Source organism: Scyliorhinus torazame, chromosome 17 (assembly GCF_047496885.1).
Source record: "Scyliorhinus torazame isolate Kashiwa2021f chromosome 17, sScyTor2.1, whole genome shotgun sequence".
Lineage (NCBI taxonomy): Eukaryota > Metazoa > Chordata > Chondrichthyes > Carcharhiniformes > Scyliorhinidae > Scyliorhinus > Scyliorhinus torazame.
In genome coordinates, this window is record NC_092723.1 from 119,514,121 (window position 1) to 119,539,137 (window position 25,017).

At 45.9% G+C, this 25,017-nt stretch overlaps 1 protein-coding gene across 2 annotated transcripts in view; it reads right to left on the reverse strand.

The window, feature by feature from the left end:
- The window catches only part of LOC140394110 (protein sidekick-1-like), a 360,429-nt gene that overhangs the window by 104,388 nt on the left and 231,024 nt on the right, over positions 1–25,017 (reverse strand). For both annotated transcript variants that reach the window (XM_072480961.1, XM_072480960.1), the window contains exons 16-19: positions 22,879–23,073; positions 7,577–7,778; positions 4,753–4,856; positions 2,105–2,175 (exon numbers count right to left, since the gene is read on the reverse strand). In XM_072480961.1, coding sequence (XP_072337062.1) covers positions 2,105–2,175; positions 4,753–4,856; positions 7,577–7,778; positions 22,879–23,073 — 572 coding nt within the window. The remainder of the gene's footprint in view (positions 1–2,104; positions 2,176–4,752; positions 4,857–7,576; positions 7,779–22,878; positions 23,074–25,017) is intronic.

A 25,017-nucleotide genomic window follows, 5' to 3' on the forward strand; every position in this document is an offset into this window, starting at 1 on the left:
TCGAATCACTAGCTTTCGGAGCACAGCTCCTTCCTCAGATGAAGGAGCTGTGCTCCGAAAGCTAGTAATTCGAAACAAACCTGTTGGACTTTAACCTGGTGTTGTAAAACTTCTTACTGTGCTCACCCCAGTCCAACACCGGCGTCTCCACATTGTGAATTCATAGTCTGTGCTGCTTTCAGGGTTAGAGTCGAGGACCTGGACCCCCTCAGCTGCTTCCCAGATGTGCCTACGAAAGGAAGGAGAGGTCATTAATGCAAGGAAGGGGCCTGGGAAACAGTAGACATCACTCAGTATGGTTGTCAGATGGATGTTGCAGTGCTGGATCCTCACTGGATTGAGTACAGCTGACCTCACCATCAGCACAGGAGTGCTTCATCTCCTCACCAGCCCAGCTGAATGACTCTTTTCTCAAAGGCATCCCTCCACCTGTCTGGGATATCGCCCTCTTGTTGTGTGTCAGCTTGTCCTTCAGGAAGAGAGTGTAAGCAGGACGTGTATCAAGGCAGATGATAAGGATGCATGGCATGTGTGGATGGTAAATGGAAGGTCATGAGGCCATGACCAGCAGAGGAGACAAAGACATGCGTGGGACAGTCAGTGGTGGTGTCTCTTGAGCGAGCATTGAATGAGATTGTGGTGGACGTGTGATGGTTCCGTGAGCTGTGAGTGATGAGAAGTGACAAACCCTGGCAGAATGGAGAAGATCATTTGTGGCACTGGATGGCTGTCCTCTTCTGTATGGCAATAGCACTGACCACCACCTCTCTTGCTGGAGTGGTGATCTTATATGCAGGTCTTCGATCAGAGCATGGGTATGAGACAGTGCGGTTCGCCTCCAATGTGTTCAGCAGACACGCAAGGGAGGTAAACCTGGGTGCAGTATGCTTCCTGAGTTTGGCAGCCATGATTCCCAGCGGCATCCTCTGACTTTAAGTACCAAAAGTGTATCCTGCTGTGTGTGACTTAGTTCATTCTCTAAATCATGCTGTATTCCAGGCTCAGGGAGTGGGGCGGTACGCATGGGGGAGGAGGGGGCACGGGCTGATGCACCCAAGTCTGGGAGAAACTGATTTGTGCAGAAATCTTGAAGTCAGCAAAAACTCCTGGAGTACTTGAGCACAGCAGTCTCAGTAACTTTAGGCAACTACGAACAATTCTCGTGAACACCAAACACTTTAGAATTGAAGCAGCGGCCAGAAGAAATCATTCAGTACCTCACATGTAAGTAACTGATGATTCTTTTAAATGGCATTGACAAGGAATCCTTCTGGTTGCTGAGCACATTTTCAGGTGTGCAAGGTGAAGAGAAAGGATTAGCTGGATATTGGGCTTCAAAATGATACTACTGTTGTAAAAGCAGTTTTGCACACATTGCACAGAATGCTATCAATTCTGAATATTTCTGCCATGACAAATAGGATTTATAGAACATTCCCAAGACGGGACTTCACTGTCATGTTGCGAATAACTTTATTCATGGATGAAACCACTACTAAATTGGTCAAGGCACTTCATTAAAGTGTATAGATTTTATACAGCCAATATTTCCTGATACATCTATAGGAGCCAATTTTTAAGTATATAACATTAGAATTAAGTCTGGAGTCCATTATTACATGAGAGGTACATTTATTAATAAATTTAAAGTTTAGCCAGTGCTGATATCACATTCAAAGCTCTTAAAACTGTTCCAAAGTAACACATTATGAATAGAACATGCTGAGAGATATGATTATCATGCCCTGATAACGATGACTGGTTGTCTTATGTTTGCTAACAATGTCCTTTCTACAATATAATTTAAATAATACATTGCAATAAATGTTTAAAAAGCTCTTTGTTTATCATTAACTCAAAAATGTCACCTCAGTCCCAGAGGACCATAGACTGCTCACCCCTTTGAGAGTTGGCTGGTGGTGATTTAACCTGAGGGTCAGCATGCCTCAGACGAGGGGCAAGGTTGAGACCTCAGCTGGTATGGAAGTTGAACGCGTGCTGTTAACATCGCTCCACATCACGGTCTAGCCAACTGAGCTAACCGACCTCCAACACAACAAACATTTTCAATACATAAAGGATTAATTTCAGACCAAAGACTTACCTGCCATTGAACAAGAACAGAGGTAGTGGTGCGTGGAATCACAGACAGAATAACTGGTGGCTCACTAGGAACTAAAAAACAGAATCGTAGGTGAAACTATTGAAAAGCATATCTTAATTTTATTTATTTATTTTTTTTTAAATAAATTTAGAGTACCCAATTCATTTTTTCCAATTAAGGGACAATTTAGCGTTGTCAATCCACCTAACCTGCACATCTTTGGGTTGTGGGGTGAAACCCACGCAGACACAGGGAGAATGTGCAAACTCCACACGGACATTGACCCAGAGCCGGGATCGAACCTGGGACCTCGGCGCCGTGAGGCAACAGGGCTAACCCACTGCGCCACCATGCTGCCCCCATATCTTAATTTTATGATTCTTGTTGACCCATTAGGTTCTGGGATGAAGTTGAGGAGGGAGAAGTATCTCCATGTCATATCTGTTTTTCTATGAGTTTCAACCTTTCGTCATTGAGCTTAGTATCTGTAAACCATTCCCCCAATGATAACTTTATGAGCGTCAGTTTTTGTCTGCTTATGCTCCAGAGAAATACTTTGGGACATTTTACTAAGTTAAAGCCGCTGAATAAGTCGGTCAAGGGTCCTTTGACAGCACCTTCCAAACCAGCCACCTCCACCATCCAGACGAACAGCGATAGCAGGTGCACGGGAACACCGCCACCTGCAAGTTCCCCTCCTTCACTGCTACCCCTTCACTGTCTCTGGATCAATCTCCTGGAACTCACTCCCGAACAGCTTTGTGCGTGCACCTACACCTTACGACTGCAAAAGCTCAAGAAAACAGCTCAGCAACACCATCTCAAGGGCCAATTAAGGATCAGCAATAAATATTGGTCTTGTAACTCTCATACCTCGTGAATGAAATTTTCAAAATTGCAATTTGTTCCCATTACTCTACATTGTCAGATTGCAAGAACAGATACAAGTATATATTGCACTGCCTCGATGATATGTGAGAAATAAAATCTGATACTGGGCGGAACTTAATGGAAACGTTTCTAAGTTCATTTGTGGCAGGTTTATTAAGGAGTTTCCGCTGGCTGTGCCAGCGAGTTCCCCACCACTATCAAATTACACTTATTCACTTTTTTGGGCCCTGGGGAGTTTCTCAACGGTTTAGCCCACACCTAGAATTTTTTACAACAAGGGGGAGCTGAACTCAAGAGATCGGGCTGCCATTTTGAAAGGGTTCCCTGATCTCTAAGTGAGCTTGTAGGTCCTCCACATCCCCACCCATGGCCAATGCCACCCTCCCACACATGGGCACTACCACCCCCCCCAAGTGAGGACATTCCGCTATGGGGTACATCTCCTTATAGCCCCCTTCCAGGACCCGACCCATCATCCTCCCTTACTTTCCAGATGCCCCTATCTTTCTGTCCTGCACCCATCCCCACCCTTCAAATCCTACCCTCTGCCATCCTTTTATATGCATGGCCCTTCTTGGGCCCTGACCCTTGACAGTGCCACTCTGGTACCCAGGCACCCTTGGCAGCGCCACTCTGGCAGTGCTCTGCCAGCTTAGCAACGCCACCTGGGCATCTCAGCAGTGCCAGGGTGGCAGTTCCAAGGTGCCAGCCTGGCAGTGCCAAGGTGCCCATGTTCCAGGGGGAGAGCCAGTGAGTCACCCTGCACTATTCCTGGCCACCCAGGGGTCTCCAATGACCTGGGAGACTGCCTAGGCACCGTTCTGCCTGGTCCACATTTGAGTGGACCAGTACAGAACAGCTCCCAGCTGCAGCCTCCCTGGGGAGGCTGGTAGATCCCAGAAGGCTGGTAGATCCTGGGTAAGCTCGCCTAAGTAGGTTTAAATCCTACTTAGGCGTGCACCGTTTGGTCATGTCCCTTTTGGGTGTGATTCCAATGCCTTGTGGGACTTGGATATATCCCGCGAGGCGCAAAGGCTGTCACGTTGCCCTCAAGCAAGAGCGCAACGCAGCCGGTAGATCGCACAGTTTCCATTTTCCAACTCAATTTCTAATAAGGCCAAACAGAGAAATACACCAAGATTGTTTGGGGCTTCAATGCATCTATTGCCAATATTGGCCACACAAAATGTTTTACATCATCTCTGTGCCCAAATTCAACTGCTCACTGTAGATTTTGTTAAACAATACATAGGTACTAAATGCACCATTTACAAGTAATACACCATCTACAAGTAAGAGTTATTTCTTCTCACAAGAGATTAAATTACAGGCTGCGTGAAGATTATGTGTACATGAAACATGCCATAATTTGAAACTGTTTTAAGTAAATCTGTTTTTCACAGTCAATCATTTATCTCATTCTCTTGTCACTGTTTTTATTTTCCTCCTTGCTCTCTGGGGAACCGGGTTTATCATTCTACACACTGTTGTCTGAATGCAATTTAGTTAGTGCCAAATCAAGATTTTTTTCAATTTAGATAATCACAAATAAATATGAACAGTCTATTATCTTGAATACTTTGATTTCTATTTAAGCAAATCACAAGCAGATATAAGATGCAGCAAAACCTAAAACTAAGCTAAAACTGAGAATCTTTATATGAGCACAATAGAAGGTTGATAAGTTAAAAATTCATATGCATCAAAGAATATAATAATTATAACAAGTGAAAAATAATACCGTAACTCATCCTTACCATCCTGAAGTGTTGTCACTGCCTCTGTTGCTGCACTAAAAGCACTGTCTCCAATATCATTAGTGGCCATTATTCGTAGCTGGTAAGAAGTGTAAGGCTTTAAGCTGTCAAATGACAGGTAACAGTAAACATTGCAGTACTTTATAAAATCAATGCTGCAAGGAAAATTAATGTACAAAATGTAATGAAAATTCTGCACCTTTTCAGAAATGAATTGCTTCAAATCAAAACTCATAAAACTTAATACAAAAGAATGTCTGAAAGCATCTGCTTCTATGTTGGTTAAATACAGATTTAAGAGCACTGAAATCAGTGTACCAGTAAAGTGTACAACTGAGATCTTGTCTTGATTAAAGAAATATGATGGCAGTTCAGAGACTTATTGGAACTGGTGGTCAGATAGCCATGACTGAACCATATCAGATTGCGCAGAAATGTGAATCGCCATGCATTAAATTGCAAAGTCTCCTTCTGTAAAAAATGACATCCCACATATACCCAAAAAATAAAGAGTTCAAAACCCAATTTTAAAATTCAGCTTGGTTAATCAGGAGTGAAATCAGGAGGCACTTCTTACATAAAGGGTAGTGGAAATCTAATATTCTTTCCCTTAAAAGGTTTAGGATGCTGGGTAAATGGAATTTTTTTAAGGCAGATCGATAGGTTTTTGTTCTGTATGGGTATCAAGGGATGTGGATCAAAGATGTGTAAAAGGAGCTGAGGCCATAATCTAATTGAATGGAAGGACATAGCAGAGAAGTTGAATGGTTGACTTCTGTTCCTGTGCTTGTTTCTAAGAAAAAGGAGTTTAAAACCTTATTAGAACTCAAAAGTAGCAAACTAGAAGCACAAGCCATTGGTATAAGGCACATTGGGAACAATAGTGGACCAATATGGAATAATATCCTTCAATAGAAATTTCAAACCTTTCTAATAAGAGGTAAATTTGTCAGGAGTTTGTGCGAATAAATGTTGCTCCAGAAAGCCATTTCATGGGAATGCAAGATAGTTATTTGATGAATGAGGACCATGTTAGAAAGTTTGGCTCTTATCAGAAGAAACATTTGAGATTTTCTCTGTTGATGACAGCTGCACAAGAAAATATCCAGCGCATTGCATATAATGTAATACTTTACATGCATTATAAAAATAGTCACTATCAAGGAGGGACTGCAAAGCTCAGGAAAGAGGGAAATTTCAGGGGGTCTTTTCATGTTCTCTGAATACTTCGAGAATGTTTTGGTTGCCCACTCTAATAATAATAATCGCTTATTGTCACAAGTAGGCTTCAATGAAGTTACTGTGAAAAGCCCCTAGTCGCCACATTCCGGCGAATTGAACCCGTGCTGCTGGCATTGTTCTGCATTGCAAGCCAGCTATTTAGCCCACTGTGCTAAACCAGCCTCGGCTGTAGGTAGTTGCTATTATTTTAATTTATACTAAATAAACGGCAAAGTGAGTGCAGGAGAATGATTGGCAGCTATTATCAAAAGGGATTCTGGGAGAAGCCAACCCGGTCACCTCGACTGTACTGTGGGGAGCTGAAGAAATGGTGTCAAGGAGCGGCACAGACATGGTAGATAGTCAGAGGCTTTTTCCAAGGATGGAAGTGGCAATTACAAGGGGGCGCAGGTTCAAGGTGAGAGGGCGTAAGTTGAAAGGAGATGTGTGGGGTACGTTTTTCACACAGAGAGCGGTGAGTACGTGGAACATGCTGACAGAGGATTAGCAACATTGCATAGAATCATGGAATGGTGCTCCAGTGCAGAAGGAGGCCATTCGGCCCATCATGTCTGCACCGGCCATTGGAAAGAGCACCCTACCTAAGCCCACAGCTCCAATCTATCCCCATAACCCCACCAAACCTTTTTGGACACTAAGGGCAATTTAGCATGGTCAATCCACCTAACCTGCACATCGTTGGACTGTGGGAGGAAACCGGAGCACCCGGAGGAAACCCACGCAGACACGGGGAGGACGTGCAGACTCTGCACGGGCAGTGACCCAAGCCGGGAATCGAACTTGGGACCCTGGAGCTGTGAAGCAACTGTGCTAACCACTGTGCTACAATGCCGCCCCGGTAAGAGGCATCTGGATGGATACATGATTAGGGAGGAAATAGAGGCATACGGACCAAGTAAGGGCAGAAGGTTTTTTTTAGTTAGGGCATCATGATCGGCACAGGCTTGAAGGGCCGAAGGGCCTGTTCCTGTGCTGTACATTTCTATGTTCTTTGTTCTATCTAATGAACCAAGCTTGCGTGCAGACTTTAGCAATGGAATTGTTAAGCAGACTATAATTATTTTGTTTACCAATAATGTAAAGTAACCAATGGATATTGTATATGATACTGATTCTCTTGGTTCTAGATTAATGTATTGCTGCTGTGTTTGGTATTGCAAATTGTACGATAAAGCTCCCTCTATAATTGAAGCCACAGATACAATTTAAAGAAAGAACATGACAAAGTATAAAACCATATCAAATTATTCCTCTCACTCAATATGAATGCTTTCCCCAGTGAGCGAACAGTGTTAAATCGTATCCATGGGAGGATGTTGCAAGACATTATAATGGCAGAAAATACAGAAACTTTTTTGCAGGCTTGGATTGGAACTGATGAAACATTAGCTTTCACACTTCTCCGTCAGTTTTTGATTGGGCCCTTATTTCCAACATTTTCTGTACTGATTCCAGATTTCCAGGAATCCTGGTTTTCTTTCATTTCTTGAGTGGCGGACAAAGTGTAGTTTTTAAAAATCTTTATATTCTTTGCATATAAGCTGTAGAATTTTATACACAATAAACAGACTGTACTTATTACCGGTCTATCACATATGATGTAGCACCATGATTGATTGAAGAGGTGTGTGTCTGCCATTCCGTGTTAGGTAGTTCTTTTGTTTGCACTGTGAAGTAGCGGATTGGTGATGAACCGTCACTGCCGGGTTTCCATTGCAACAGCAAGCTGCGACCACAGATCTCAGACTGAGGGACTGTCAGGTTGGTAGCTGGCTGCGGACGGTCTGCAAAATGCAAAAAATGGTTTTAAAAACAATTCTGTCCTGCAACTGTCCCCTAAACTGGAACTAACCCTAACCCTTTGTACAAGAACAAGACAAAAGCAAACAGACGTCCGGGCAGTCTTGAGATCAGTTTTCCACCACCACTTTTGAGGGACTTACAAGATTGGAAAAGTGAGGTAATGCAACCACTTAATGTGACACACAAGATTTCTTCTGTGCACTATGTGCAATGAAATTATAAACCCATTGGTAAAGAACGGGCTTATGATTTCATTGGAGCTGGCACACACGATAAATCCACCATGCAGCTTAACAGCACAAAGTTATGCCACCTAATGTTTTGATTGACTTTCTTAAACATATTCAGAATCCCTACATACAATGTTGAAATATTCATTGTTTTAATTAACTGATGATTTTATTGCAACTTTTTTCTCCATGAAGAATCAGCTACTGGATCTGGATCTATATCCAACTAAACCTTGATATTGTTCAACTAGAATTGCAAACCTCAAATGACCTTCCAGAAGGAATACGGAAGGCCCACCTCAGCTCATCCATGCAGAAGAAACTACAATCTAGGTTCTATTGCGGAAGGTGTACCTCAGGATATTCCCGATGGTGCGGGTGTCCAGAATCAGGGGTCACAGTCTGAGGTTACGGGATAGATCGTTTAAGACAGAGATGAGGAGAAATTTCTTCAGCCAGAGTGTGGTCAACCTGTGGAATTGGCTACCACAGAAAGTAGTTGAGGCCAAAACATTGTATGTTTTCTGGAAGCAAGTTCGATTTGGCACTTGGGCAGAAGGGGATCAAAGGATATGGGGAGAAGGTGGGATCAGACTATTGAGTTTGATCAGCCATGATCATAATGAATGACGGAGCAGGCTCAAAGGGCCAAATTACCTCCTCCTGCTCCTACTTTATATTTTTCTACAGTGTCATGTACTATCGTAGCACCCAACAGTTTATGAAATGAATCCAAGCTTTATGCTGCCATTCTCCCACCTGAAAGTCTGTCCGTTTGTTGATCACACACTGTAAAGTTCATCTCACAATCAGTCCTACATTTGACTTGATCTTGTTTGAATATGTGCTCCCTCTTCCTGGTGTCATGATTTAACTAGAAATGTTCCAGATATACCTTTTCCGTATCATTTATTGTCTTCTACACTAATATCAGGTACCTTACTCACTACTCTTAACGTTGAAGAGTCCATCTTTCTTCAGTGTCTTCTCAGATACTAATAATCAGGCTCATCATTCTTCTCTAAACCAGTCAGAATTGGATAGAGAGCGCAAGAAGTGGTATGACCAGAGCACAGCGTAGGATTAATTAGGCATCCTCTGACTTGTACCCTGCAGATTTGGCCATATTGTTCAACATTCTATTTACTTTGATGATTGCTGCTCAAAGTATGGGATATGTTACAGAGAGGATCGTCTGGCTGGCCTAGAGCTCTTCCAACTTCATCTGAAGCTGTGTCGACTTCAAATAAAATGAATAATTGAAATTATAATTCTGCAAGAACAATTAAACTGTAAAAGGCTGACTGAAATATTTGAACTCGGGGTCTCGGAATGTCTCAGAGTGATCCTCTTACAAAGTCAAATCGGGAGTAATTGAACTATAACAGTAAATGGTCTTTCAGCTCATTTAAAATTTGAATAATTTGGCCCATTAATTTCACTCGGTGTAATAATACTAATTGAAGATGAAAGGGAATTATAATGAAATTCATAACTAGTTTCTGCTAACTGAAGTGTGCCGTGGACTGTTCAAAGCTTATCAGTGACGAGAAGTATTGGTTCAGGCCATGGCCTCCCTGTTTCATAAGCCGTTATTGATTTTCAAAGATAAATATCAAGTAAGCAATACTTTTAGAAGTTATGTTGGGAGTAATTGATTTTGTTTGCTGTGTTGTGCATGAGCAATACACATTGTATTGATTGTATATGTGTAAATAATGCAGTGACCAGTTTTTGATGGTTCAGCACACATTTATCTCTCCACCTGCTCATCCAGGACTCAGGTAAAAAAAATACAGTTCAGCATTTTATTCTATTTTGATTTGTAACTGTTTGCATTCCTGTTTGCATTATTTGCCACCAAGGAAGTGCTAATCTTCAGCAGCAATAAACAGACAAACTGTAATGAATTAGTGTAGATGTGGCCTCGCTTGGCAACAGCACCCCGTTACTTCTTAATTTCTCTCATTTTCTTTTATGCTCTCTTCAGGTTTAACGGTTTGCACCTTGGGCTTAGGCCCTTGCTTCTCATTAACTCTCTTATAACAGCTTTCATCATGAGGCTTTGCTGTCTTTCGCAAAAATGCCAAATGATAATTAGGAAGCTCTGCTAGATAGTAGCCACTGTTAAATTCACGTTCCAAAATTTAAAAAATATTCTCCTCTGTGTTGAAGATTTTGAATGGCAGAGCAAACTCGATGGGCCGAATGGCATCCTTCTGCTCCTACATCTTGTGGTCTACTGGTGGTATGATTCTATGATCATTAGCAAAAACATTTAAAATAAATAAATGTATTGGGAGTGCTGGGTCAGGTGCGGATGATAAAAAAAAACAAATATGTGTTACGTGAAGACTCAGAAATATTTCAAAGCACTTCACTATTCAATGAAGAACTTCAACGTTCAATGACTGTTGGAACCAAGGGAGATGCTGCAGTTATTTAACACATAAAATCCCGAGGGTGACACGGTGGCACAGGCGTTAGCACTGCTGCCTCGCGTCATAGAGCACCGGGTTTGATCCCGGCCCTGGGTCACTGTCCGTGTGGTGTTTGCACATTCACCCCATCCGCGTTTGTGTGGGTCTCACCCCCACAACCCAAAGATGTGTAGGGTAGGTGGATTGACCGCACTAAATGGCCCCTTAATTGGGAAAAAAAGAATTGGATACTCTAAATTTATTTTAAAAAACACATAAAATCCTACAAACAGGAATTAAGTAATTGTGCTGTTAATCAGTTTTCAGTTACATTGGTTAAATGGTTAAGGGAGGAGTGTTAACAAGGATACCAGGCAAAATGTCTGCTCTTGTTCAATCTTTAACAACCATCTGATGCGGCGGATGGGACCTTGATTAATGTCTCATCTGTTGGCTGGAACCACTGCAGTACTTCACTGAAGTGTCAGTCTAATTTATGTGTTAGAATTGAAGTTGTCAGTCCAAAAGGACCCAAGAAATCCAAAAGTGGAGGAGAAATTTGTATGATTAGCGCACTTCTGTCAAAGGATCCTCCTTATCTCCTAACCGGGAAGGCACAATCCAGGGGTGTATATTCTCTCCAGAAAACGTTGATTTGATATTCATGCGGTAAATGTTCCAGAATTTTGTCATTGCTCCAGGCTAAGAGTGCTTATATTCTGTCGTCTTTGATTTGGTAGACAACATATTCAATTTATTTATAGCAATAACATATGAAAAGGATGATTAAAACAGAGCAGTTCCCTTTTTGTAATACTGTTATTCACTTTAAGGCAGAAACAGTGGAACATTTGTAATGCCTGGGCGACTAATCAGAAGGCCCAGATTAATGCTCTGGGGAAATGGGTTCAAGTACCACCATGGCAGCTGGTAGAATTAGAATTGGAGTTCAATTATATAAAGCTAGTCTCACTAATGGTGACCATGAAACTATCACTATCATTGATTGTTTCAAAAAACCATTTAGTTCACTAATGTCCATTAGGGAAGGAAATATGCTGCCACTATGACTCTGAATAGAGGGACTCTGAAGGGGGCAGCACGGTAGCATTGTGGATAGCACAATTGCTTCACAGCTCCAGGGTCCCAGGTTCGATTCCGGCTTGGGTCACTGTCTGTGCGGAGTCTGCACATCCTCCCTGTGTGTGCGTTGGTTTCCTCCGGGTGCTCTGGTTTCCTCCCACAATCCAAAGATGTGCAGGTTAGGTGGATTGGCCATGATAAATTACCCTTAGTGTCCAAAATTGCCCTTAGTGTTGGGTGGGGTTACTGGGTTATGGGGATAGGGTGGAGGTGTTGACCTTGGGTAGGGTGCTCTTTCCAAGAGCCGGTGCAGACCCGATGGGCCAAATGGCCTCCTTCTGCACTGTAAATTCTATGAATCTATGAATGAATTGCCCTCTGAAATGGCTGAAGCAAGTTACTCAGTTCAACAGCAATTAGGGCCAGGCAACAAATGTTGGCCTTGCCAATGATGCCCTCAGCCCATGAAAAAAAACTCTCAAGCACTCTGACAAAACATCCCTTACCTCTTAATTCTTGTATATCCTTTCTATTTTATACTCAGTGGTGTTCACAACACAGCCTGTAACAGTGTCTTATGAATGAGATCTAACCAAATTCTTCTAAATGTGGTAGCGAGCGGGAATTGGCGGGTGTTTCCCAATGACCAACCCAGTGAAGCCGTCACTGGTATCTAATGTTAATTAGGCCACTTGATGAAGCCCCACGGGCTTTACGCCGCAGATAACTGTATCGTCAGTTGATTTGCCGGGACTGTGTCCGGCAGCTCCCCAATAGCAAGGGGGAGTAGCAATTAAACCGATCCTGCAGAGCAACGCCAGACAGCACCCAGCCATGCCACTGCACAGACCAGCTCCATGATTCGGGGACACCAACCTGGATGGACTGATAGACGTGGTAGAATTCTGACGGGATACTCTGCTCCCCCTGAGGGGGTCGGAAGGTCAGCCACAGGGCAGCTGGTGCCGCCTGGGAGGAGGTGGCAGCAGCTGTCATCGCGTGGGGTGTGACCAGAAGGACCACCACCCAGTATCGCAAGAAGATCAACAACCTCCATCGGGCCTCACAGGTGAGTTGGCATTAGCCCCTTGGCACCGGTCCTGCCTGCCATCCCCTGACATGCATCCCCGCAACCCTGTACCTGGCATTGCCCACCCCACCCCCCACACAATCCCACACCCATGCCCCAGAACACTCTGGCACCCACCAGCACACCCCACCCATGTCCGGAAGTGGTGCTCACGCAAATCCCCCTGCCCTCTATGCTCCCCCGCAACGCATGAAGCTTTCAGCTCACGATGCCCCCCTCTGTGTCTCCGCAGGAGAAGTTGCCGCAAAATCAGCAGGAAAGGGCCCAGACGGACGGCGGGTTGCCGGACCTTAGGTCCTCACCTCCTACGAGGAACAGGCCCTGATGGTCACGGGGGTGGCCGAGGATAGATCAGTCACCAATGTTCAGCTTGCCCTCCGCCGCAGAGGTGAGGATCCAATGGCCTGATGACCTGTCACACCTGAGTTGTTCACGTCAGGATGATGATCCTTCCTTCTCACTGACCACACGTCCATTCTCCTACAGGTTCTCCAACTGGCAGTGCAGGCCCATCCAGGGCACAACCCCCTACCGCCCAAGGAAACACCTTGGAGGAGAACTCTGAGGACGCTACGATTCATCCCCACCCTCCACCAGCACAGAGATATACACCTCAGAGGGCAGGAGTAGTGGACAGACCTCTGGAGCACAATCTGGTGAGCACCACACAGTTGCTGGTACACATCAAGTGGAGGCAGGAGTGTCCAGGGGAGCCAGTCGAAGGTCTGCTGGATCCCAAGACCCAGCTGGGTCCCAGTCAGGTGCTGAGCCTCTGGACTAGGCTATCCCGGATCTGATGCAGTCAATAGTGTACGGCTGTAAGATTAGAAGGGGAATGTCAGCAAAACTCCAGTGGGTCCCCGTTGCCGATTAGAGGAGTCCCAGAGGCAGGACATGTGTGGCAGAGAGGCTGGCGACCTCAATGGAACGCCTGGAGCACGACGTCAGCAGCATGAGTGGTGTTGTCAATGCCACAAGAGCATGTCCGAGTCACTCGGGGACCCTTACGAGGTGCTGTGGAGGTGTCCCAGTCTCAGGAGGGCATTGCCGAGGCTCCGGTGCACGGCCCATTAGATGAAGATCATGTCCCAGATGCAGGTGGACATTGGCAAGGTGCTGCAGAGCATGGCCCACTCACAGAGCGCCATCGTCAAGGGCATCAACACCATGGTGCGGACATCAGGGAGTCACCAGGGCTGGCAGATGCAATTGACGCAGGGGCATCTGGAGCTCAGTCCAGCTGCTCCTCCATCCCGAGGTGATTCCCAAGGGCTCTACAGGCACCAATCGGAAGGAGGTAGCGCTGGAGGCCAACCCAGAGCCTCCCTACAGGGAAATGACGACGGTCGCCAGCACTCCTCGAGTCTATCCCTCCTGACAAAGGCGTATCTTGGGGTCAGCGTGCGGAACAGGGTGGCACGGCAAAGCATATGCCACCGGCAAGTCGGCCGGGGCCCTGCGGCACTTCAGGGGATGCCTACCAGAGCATCAAACCATTGAGATGTCACAGCTGTAATCCCCACCCTCCCCCAGGGCAGAGACACACAGGTCGCGGTAAGCAGCAGGCCACCTCCACCTCCACCTCTGATGTTTATCCTGGGGACACACCTAGATGTAAGCGGTAGAGCTCGGAGGGCTAGTACATTGAGGATCACTGAGAGGGCACTGGGGCATGGTGGGCGGCACCATCAGAAGCTAGGGACAGTTGGGGTCATTAAGAGAAAAGCCCTGACTCCTTGATGAAAATCAGACTCCAAAACTACACACAGTACTCCAGGCATGGTCTCACCATAACCCTATACAATTGTAGGGAAACATCTTTATTCTTACACTCCAATACCCTTGCGTTAAGCCCAACAAGCCATTTACCTCCCTGATTGCTTGCTGCACCTGCAGGCTAACACATTTCCTTGTATGAGTACACCCTCTCATCCAAAAAACATGTCATGACACTTCAGCACTTCTCAGTACTGCACTGGAGTGAGTGTCAGCCTTGATGTTTGTGCCCAAATCTCTGGAGTAGCGTCTAGTTCAAAGTGAGAGCTCTACAACTGCGACATGGCTGAAATGTGAGAGAATCAAGAAAATATGCTGTAGCTGACTTATGGAGACTAGATGAATATAAATTATGAGAAATCGTTCCTTCACAGAAATTGCATTTTTACCATTTTTTAAATGAGTCTTTTCATGAAGATAGAGATAATATTGCCACATACATATTACATTCTTGAAACTAATTGCAGACAATTTCTTCAGGGAAAGACTGAATGCAATACTTTAGTGCGCTACTTTATGAGTTTATTTCATTGCCAAGAATTTAAATGTTGTTAGTTGGCTTCTCAGGAATGGTGCACTTCCCTTGCTGTGATTCTGAACATTAAATGAGTTAGTGGGCTATCTACGCAGAAAAGGCCAGATCTCGAATCGATTTGTCAATATCTCTGGCTCTTTAGGGAACACAAATTTCTGTAATATTGGTTAACTAATCCATTTACCTTCCAACTGACTTTCAGTGAAATCTCTTTGTTTTCTACTCAATGTTATGCACTTGGCTAAGTCTTATTATTTAAAAAAATAAATTTAGAGTATCCAATTCATTTTTTCCAATTAAGGCGCAATTTAGCGTGGCCAATCCACCTATCCTGCACATCTTTTGGGTTGTGGGGCGAAACCCACGCAAATACAGGGAGAATGTGCAAACTCCACGGACAGTGACCCAGAGCTGGGACCTCAGTGCCGTGAGGCAGCAGGGCTAACCACTTGCGCCACTGTGCTGACCACAGCTAAGTCTTATTTACTATTTTTATTTAAAGGAAATACAAAATTTTGCATCCTATCACCCTATTTTATAGGTGATCACACTGATAAATAAGAGGCCACTTAAAAGAGAATCCTGAGCTGTGTTGTTCACTGATAAGGCCAACATTTGGTGCCAATCCTCATCTGGGAAGGTGATGATGGACTGCCTTCTTGAATGGCTACAGTCTGAGTGGAAATTTCTTCTCCAAGTGGCAGGGTGCATTTAATCAGTTAGGAGGGTGGGAACCATGCCAGCATCCCGTCTCTACCCCAATTACGTCTGTGGCGGGAAGTCTTATGGACGGCCTTCTTGCCCCACTGATAATTGAGGCCCTTAAGTGGGAAATTCATGCCTACTTAAGGACATCATGCCAACACCACTGGTATTAACCATGCCATGCTAGGAGCATGTTTGCTTGCAGTCTCTCAAAAGGGGTCCCTCGTTCAAAGGCACTCAGTGCCCAATTGAGGGACCTGGCATCGGGAGGGAGTGCACCTAGGCAGCACTTGTGTGGACAGATCACTTACACCTCTACCATCCTTGTGAGCATGCAGCAACACTCTAGCAAATTCAGAAATGCACGACAACACCTTCAAAAACACCCCACAGTACTTCCAGCCAATTTGCCTGGTAATTTAAGGAACCATTGTGCAGGTCCCAGCTTGCAGATTCACACTTGATTGGTGAGTGATTGATCAATTAGCTGTCTGAACCTACATGGTCCAACTGTGGTATTCTGTTGTTACATCGGCCGGTTGTGATGTCAGGATAGCACACATTCACAGCTTTCTGACGCACACTGTGGCCACTTCTACGTGCATATTTTTCCTGTTGGAATGGAGTGCAGGCCATACAGGAAGCAGCCAGCGGAGCATCAAGCCCCAGCAAAGTAATGCCAGGCCTCTGCAGCGCTGCACAAGCAGTTTACAGGTCATTCTATTTGTGCTTAATTGCATTTCATGAGTAATTTTTTTCAGTTTGGACAATAATCTGGCAATTTTGGTGAAGACCCACAGAAGCTACACAGATAGTGTGTGCATTTTCTCCAAGCTTTCTGAGGGTCTTCTGATGAAGTTACTAGTAAGATTCTGGAAACCTGACTTCCAACGGTGGCTATGTTGCGAATGGTCACACACAGGCACAGATACAAGCTCTATTTACCTGAAAACGGGAGAGATTTTGATGGAAAGGTGTAGCTGAAGGTTGGAGGAGAAGTTCCTCCCGGGTGTGGCAGGTCTGTTGGTTGCCAAACCTGGCAGAAGGTGAAAGACCTGGACAAGGAGTTCGAAGAGACCATTTGCGCAGTGGTCATTGGAAATATAGTGGAGGGGAAAGGGCCGGTGCAGGTTTGAAAGCCCCAGATGGAACAGTTGATGGCTTTCATCAGGGAAGAGTTCTGTCAACAAAGGGAAGAGATATAGGAGGACAGATCGAAGGCCATCGAAGGGGCTGTGACACCACTGAAGGGCTTTTGATGGAAAGGGTTGAAAAGTGTCTGGAGGCTCAGGGGTCGCAGATCCGAGAGGTGGAGAGGGTGATGTTGGACCACAATGATCGGGAGGTAGTATGGAGACGGAGGTGGGGCTCTTAGGAGACCGTAGCAAGATGGTGAGAGCAAAGGTGGAAGGGCACGAGAACAGATTGAGAAGGCATAACCTGTGCATCATCGGCCTGCCTGAAGGAGTGGAAGGCACGAGTGCCACGAGATATGTCTCAAAGATGCTGGCAGAGCTTGTACTGGAGGGTGTGCTGGACAAGGCCCCAGAGGTGGATAGAGCACAGAGGTCTCCGAGTCAGAAGCCAAGGGCAGGGCAGCCTCTGCATGCGGTGATTGTAAGACTCCACAAATTTGTAGAAAAAGAGAAGATCCTGGAGTGGGCCAGGGAGAAATGGAACTGTGAATGGGAGGTGAACAAGGTCCAAATATACCAGGACATTGGAGCTGAACTGGCAAAACAGCGTGCGGGGTTTAACAGGGCCAAGATGGTGCTCTATTGACAGCAGATCAGGTTCGGGGTGCTCTACCCGGTAAAACTGTAGGTGACTTATGAAGGCCGGGAATATTACTTTGAGACCCCAGAAGTGACCAATGACTTCATTAAAGAGCACAACCTGGGGGAGAACTGAACTTTATTGGGAGATGGAGGAGCTGGCACTTCGGAGTACGGAACAAATGGTAAGAGTGGGGGATGGAGGGTGAGTGGTTTATTTTGCCCCTAGGTGGAGGGTTTTTGTTGGGTCAACAATGTATAGCAGGGATGAAAAGTTTGTAAGGGGACAGTCGTCGTCCCCACCCCCACCCGCTGCTTGTGGTGGTGCTTTTTCTTTTTTTTTTCCCGGACGAGACAACCTGTGGTTTGGGATGTGTCTTTGTTTGGGTAGGGGAGGGGCAGGTTCGCAGGGAAGCTTCTACACAGAACAAAGAGGAGAGGGTGGGGATGGGGCATGGGGTTAATAGGAGGAGCCTTTGGGCAGGCGTTGCCACACTGGGAGATAATGTTGGTGAACGCAAGTGAGATGGGGGTGATGGCTGCGAGAGATGGCCGAGGATGGAGGCGGGGGAGATGCGACGTGGCAGGGTTGGAGATGAAGCATGGTCAGGGGCGGAGAAGGTGGCCATCTTGGATGGGCTGAGTAGAGGGCGAGATTAGAGGGGGAAGATGGCTGACAGTAGAGGGGAATGGAGGCGTAAGCCCGCAGTTTGGCTTATAACGTAGAATGTGCGAGGGCTCGATGGACCGGTGAAAAGATCTTGGGTCTTTGTGCACTTCAGGAGTTTGAAGGCGGGGGCAGTCTTTCTTCAGGAGACGCACCTCCGCGTGAAGGATCAGATCAGGTTGAGGAAGGGATGGGTGGGTTAGGTATTTCACTCGGGGTTTGACTCAAAATCACGGGGGTGGCCATTCTGATGAGCAGAAAGATGGGGTTTGAGAGTGTGAAGGGAGTGAGGTACCCAGGGGGAGAGATATGTGATAGTGAGTGCAGTATTGGAGGGGACACCGGTGGTGTTGGTGAATGTATACACACCAATTTGGGGTGATGTGAGGTTTATGAGGGGTTGTTGGCAGCGATCCCTGATTTGGCCATGCATGAGTTGATTATGGGAGGAGACTTTAATTGTATGCTGGAGCCCAGGGTGGACAGGTCGAGCCCTAGGTCAATGGGAAGGCTACGGATGGCAAAGGAACCGGGAGGGTCCATGAAAAGGATGGGCATGGTAGACCCGTGGCATTTTCAGAACCCACGGGGGAGTGAGTACTCCTTCTTCTTGCATGTTTATAGGGTATATATACTCCAGAATTTCCTTTTCTTTGTGGTGAGCCGGGAGGTGTTGGTAGGGGAGGCGGGGATAGTAATTTCGGACCATGCACCCCATTGGCTGGAGGTTCGCCTTAGATCGGGATGGGAGCAGATGCCGGGGTGGAGATTAGATTCTGGATTGCTAGCAGATAGAGGGTTCTGTGAAAAGATGTGGTCGGTGATTAAGGTCTGCATGGAGTTGTAAAAGAACGAGGAGGTGTCGGCAGCCACATTCTGGGAGGCACTGAAGGCGGTGGTCCGGGGGGAGATTATCTTGTTCAAGGCACATGAGGACGGGAAAAGGAGGGAGGAGTATGAGCGTTTATTGGCTGAGATGTTTGAGGTGAACAGGAAGTATTCAAGGGCACCCACCGCGGATGGATTGGCGAGAAGGAAAACGCTACAGGGACAATTCGATAGGCTGATGACGGGGAAGGTGGTGGGGCAACTGCGCAGGGCAAGGTGGATGCACTATGAGTACGGGGAGAAGGCAAGTTGTGTGTTGGCACATCAGTTACGGAGGTAGGGAAATTTTGAGGGTACAGACAGAGACGGGAGGTGGTGTCGGCCCCGGGAAGATAAATGAGGCGCTTAGGGAATACTATAAGACACTGTACAGGGCTGACCCGGAAGGTGAAGAGGGGGACATGGGGTGGTTTTTGGATGGGCTGGAGTTCCCGCAGCTGGAGGAAGAAAAGAGACAGGCGCTTTGGGGCTGAGGGAGGTATTGGAAAGTATAAGGGGGATGAAGTTGGGATAGGCCCCAGGGCCGGATGGTTACCCGGCAGAATTTTATAAGGAATTTGTGACAAAACTGGCACCACATCTTCTGGGGGCATTTAATGAGGTGCTGGAGAAGGGGGAGCTGCCGGAGACGATGACGCAGGCGGCGGTTACATTATTACCGAAGAAGGGGAAGGACCCGGTAGAATGTGGGTCGTACAGGCCCATATCGCTGTTAAACACGGATGAGAAGGTTGTGTCCCGGAGGTGGTTGCAGAGGAGCAAAAGGTTTTCATAAAGGGAGGCAACTCTCCAGTAATATAAGCCGATTGTTAAACGTGATTATGACCCCGTTGAGGGGACGTTCGATCGGGTGGAGTGGCGGTACCTGTTCGAGGTCCAAGGAAATTGGGGTTCGGGCCGAAGTTTGCGGTTTGGGTGCGTCTGTTATATGTGGCCCCTGTGGCGAGCGTACGGACCAACAATATGAGCTCACAAAGTTTCGGGTTACACAAGGGAACGCCGCTGCTGTTCGCACTAGCAATGGAGCCCCTGGCAATGGCCCTTCGGGGGTTGGCAGAGTGGCAAGAGATTAGGAAGGGGAGCAGGGAACACCGGGTGTCATTATATGCGGATGACTTGTAACTGTATGTTGTCAGACCCGCTGGAGAGCATGGGGAGGATTATTTTTTCTTATAAAGTTAGAGTACCCAATTCTTTTTTTCCCAATTAAGGGGCAATTTAGCGTGGCTAATTCACCTAACCTTCACATCTTTTTGGGTTGTGGGAGTGTGACCCACGCAGACACGGGGAGAATGTGCAAACGGACAGTGACCCAGAGCAAGGATCGAACCCGGGTCTTTGGCGCCGTGAGGCAGCAGTGCTAACCACTGCGCCACCGTGCCGCCCTCGGGGAAGGTTATTGGCCTATTAGAGAAGTCTGGGTTTTCTCAGGCTAAAAGCTGAATGTAGAGAAAAGTGAGGTGTTCCCGGTGAAATAATTGGATCGGAGAGCCAGCTCAGGGGGGGGCTACCATTCAAGGTAGCCAGTGACAGGTTCAGATATTTGGGAATACAGCTAACGGGGGAGTAGGTGACGTTGCATAAATGGAACCTAATGAAGTTGGTGGAGGAGATCAGGGAGGATTTAAATAGGTGGGATACATTGCACCTGACTCTGGCAGGGAGGGTCCAAGTGGTGCAAATGAATGTCCTGCCAAGGTTCCTATTCATATTCCAGATGCTTCCGATTTTTGTACCAAAGGCCTTTTTCCAGATGTTGGATATGATTATTTCAGAGTTTGTGTGGGCGGGGAAGGTGCCAAGGGTAAAGAGGACCCTGTTCCAGAGGCAATTTCAGAAAGGTGGGTTGGCATTGCCAAACTTGTATTATTATTGGGCGGCGAACGTGGAGAAGGTGCTGTGGTGGTGGGAAAGAGAAGGGGTAGAGTGGGTTAAGATGGAGGAGGAATCTTGTAAGGGGTCTAGTTTGAGGGCTATGGTGACGGCAGCATTGCCAATGGCTCCGAGTAGGTATTCAGGGAGCCCGGTGGTGTAGACCAGGGTGAAGATATGCAATGAGGGATCTGTATTTGGAGGAAGGATTCACCAGTCTGGAGTAGCTAACGAATAGAGGGTAGAGCTGCCGAGGGGGAGTGAGTTCAGATATCTGCAGGTTAGAGCCTTTGCGCGAAAGGTCTGGAAGGGGTTCCCTAAGTTGCCGGGATACACCCTGCTGGATGGTCTACTGCTTCTGGATGTGGAAGGGGAGGGAAGAATTGGGGATATATACAAGTGGCTGGGGGAGCAGCGAGGCGAGCGGGTGGTGAAGATCAAGGAGAAATGGGAAGCGGAGTTGAGAGGAGAGATCAATTGGGGAGTATGGAGTGAGGCACTGCGTAGGGTAAACGGGACTTTCTCTTGTGCAAGGATGAGCCTGATACAGTTTAAGTGGTGCACAGGGTGCATATGACTCGGGCGAGAATGAGTGGGTTCTTTCAGGGGGTAGGACATGAGTGTGAGAGGTGTGGGCGGGGTCCAGCAAATGACTCGCACATAGTTTGGGGTTGCGAAAAATTGGGAAGATTCTGGGCGGGAATGTTCGCGGTTTTAGCCAGGATAGTGGAGGAGGAGATGGACCCGGACCCTTTGGTGGCGATATTTGGGGTTTCAGAGAAGCCGGAACTCATGGAGAGGAGGAAGGCCGAAGTCTTGGCCTTCGCCTCTCTGATTGCCCGGCGGCGGATTTTACTGGAGTGGCGGTCGGCATTGCCACCGGGGATAGCGGCATGGCTGGGTGACCTGTACGACTTCCTGCAGTTCGAGAAGATACAGTATGAGTTAAGGGGCTCAGCAGGGGAGTTTGAGAAAAGGTGGGGGATGTTTGTGACCGTGTTTGAGGAGCTGTTCGTCGCGGGGAGGTGTGGAGGGGGGGGGGGGGGGTGAAAAGGGGAAAAATCTGCACAGACTGTACAGTTGATTGTTGGGAAGTATGTTTCCCGGGGTGTTTATTTGCTGTAACCTGTTTTGATACATGTTTGTAATAAAACACTTTAAAAAAAAGATACATTTCTTAATTTTTGCAAAGATGGAGTTGGATCATTGGCAGCATGTTACCAAAGAATCTTGCATTATCATCAGCCATTGATAGCATTGGAACTAAAGGCCTTCAGTGGATGCAGAACAATAATTATTCTAATCTCCAAAGTTGCACTATTCCTTTAATTAAGTTTTGGGATATACATGAAGAGAATTCAGAAATGCAGTACTCTATTTTGAATCTAACAATTGTCATGTGAGAGCACCTTTAAGAAATGGGTGTTTATAAATGGTTGTGTATATAAATATCTGTAGTGAGAGTACCTTTAAGAAATGGGTGTTTACTACTGCAGTGATGTCAGAGAGTGGGTGGAGCTAGGCTGTCTGTCAGCTTTTTACTTTCGTTTTTGAGCAGGCTGCAGGGTGTGTTTTAGTTTCGTTTTCAGAGCTGGATAGCTGTAGTCACAGCCAGAAGGTGTATGAATCTCTCTCTGTAATCTAAAGACTGTAAATCGATCCTGGTGATTTAAAAGTAATAACAGTAGTGACTTCAACCTGATGTGCTTCTCGTAAAAGGTGTTTTAAGTCGTATGGATGTTAAAAGGAAAGCTTAAAGGATTACTTAGTGTTGTATTCTTCGGCGGTTGTATTTGTATTGATGGTTGCTAAGATGTTCACTGTATGTTTTAAAAAGGTTAACTTGAGTTCATAGAATAAACATTGTTTCGCTTGAAAAAATACTTTTCCATTTCTGCTCTACCACACCTGTCGAGTGGGCTGTGTGCGCCCCATACCACAATCTAGTAAAAGTTGTGGGTCAGGTGAACTCCATGATACACTTTGGGGTTCTCTAAACCCTGGCCCAAAGCACAATATCTACAATGGCTGGCACTTCACCTCTGCTTTCCGTGGTGATCACAACTGCCTCCACTGGCTCCCCCCAGCCCCGATGTGTCCTCGCAAACACACGGAAGAGGTATGTCGACTCAGGTGTCAGCTTTGTTGCAGAGTACTGTCGGACATTGGAACGGACTTCCGTGGTAATGAAGTTGTTTGTTTCAACAGCTGCCAGACGGTAAGCTATCTGGTAACCTGCAAATGAAAAACATATATATTGTAGGTTAAATAGTAATACATAATTAAAAGAATGGAAGATAATGAAAAACCATTACAAAATAGTACCTACTTTTTTTTTTAGCTTTTTAAATTTAATTTAAATTACCCAATTATTTTTACCAATTAAGGGCAATTTAGCATGGCCAATCCACCTACCCTGCACATTTTTGGGTTGTGGGGGCGAAACCCACGCAGACATGGGGAGAATGTGCAAACTTCACACGGACACTGACCCAGAGCCGGGATCGAACCTGGGACCTCAGTGCCGTGAGGCAGCTGTGCTAACCACTAGGCCACCGTGCTGCCCTAAAATAATACGTACTTATCAGAATGTTATCAAGTCAGTTCTTTAAAATATTTTGTTTTCACCTTTTAACAACACGATGCATTTATGCAGCATTTTAACATCCTCAGGATGTTCCAAAACACACATGCATTTCAATAAAATTCAGCATATTATAGCATGATGATTTGATGTTCATTTTTGTCACTCCAATTTTCTGTTCTCCTAAAGGCAGTGCCACATGCTGGGAGACCAGCCAATCTCCAGTATTTCACCCAAGTTGCTATTTGTCATGTGTGGGTTCAAACAGCCAGCACAGGCAGGTTATTAAACTGGGAGTGGCATCAGAGATAGACCCAGTGGTGTACTTATGTAATGTTACCCTTTCAGGAGCAGGAACCAGACTTGCATATCCCCCCCCCCCTTCTCGTGCAATACTGAAAACAATTTAACATCCTGATTGTGATTTTGAAAGAGACCAACTAAAGCGTGCAGGCTGGGAACAAAACTGGCAATTCTCCTGAATGCTGGCTCAGTTCCAAGCTGTGTAGTTCATTTACCATTTGAGTCATAGGGGCAAATATAATGTCCCATTAGTTGTTGCAGCAATGGACAGAGGATTTAATTAAATACCATTTAAATTGTCTTGTTCCTTACAAATATGATGAAGGGAATGAGAAATTATTTCCAAAAGACAGATTTACTGATGAATATTCCAAATTGCATGTATTCTCAATCGTCACAGCTAGGAAGAGTAATGGTGATACTTTAAATGTGTCAGAGCAATCTGGGCCAGCAATAAAACAGCACCGTAAGGGTGACAAAAGATGAACGAGTATGAGAAAAGGTAGAAAAGAAGGAACATGAACAAAGTTATTGGTGTAGATTTTGTGAAATTGTGAAGTGTTCGGCGTCAACATTCCACTGAAACAAACAACTTCTGCACATGGGAGAGAATAACACAGAAATCCAGAAGGGGCTGACAGTGATTCTACGATTCCCCAGAGGATGTGTGGTAGAGACTCGGTAGAGAGTCTGCGGTAGAGAGTCGGTGCAGACTCGATGGGCCGAATGGCCACCTTCTGCATTGCATGTTCTATGTTCTAGGCTGAACCCCTCAGACCGCAATCATGGCAGTCAAAGGAATGAACAAGTACTCCCACAGATATGCTGTTAAATCTCATCATCAAATTCCTTGAAAAAGTGAATTGAATCATCAAATGGTTGCAGCACAGGAGGAAGCGGATCAAACCATCGTGTCCATGCTGGCGCTCTGAAAGGGCAACTCAGCTAGTCCAAAACCCTGCCCTTTTTCCATTGGACCTGTCATTTCTGCTTCTTCAGATAATTATCCAATGCCCTTGTAAAAACCATGATTATACCGGCTTTCATCATGCTCTCAGGCAGTGCATTCCAGGTCAAAACTACTCACTGTATAGAACATTTTTCTCATGTCACCTCAAGTTCCTTTGCCATTCACCTTAAATTGGTGTCCTCTGGTTCTCGCCCCTTCCATCAATGAGAACAATTTCTCCCTACCCCCTGTGTCTAGATGCCTCATGATTTTTATCACCCCTAGTAAATCTCCCCTCAACCTTCTCTTTTCCAAGGGGAACAACCTAGCTTATCCAATCCGT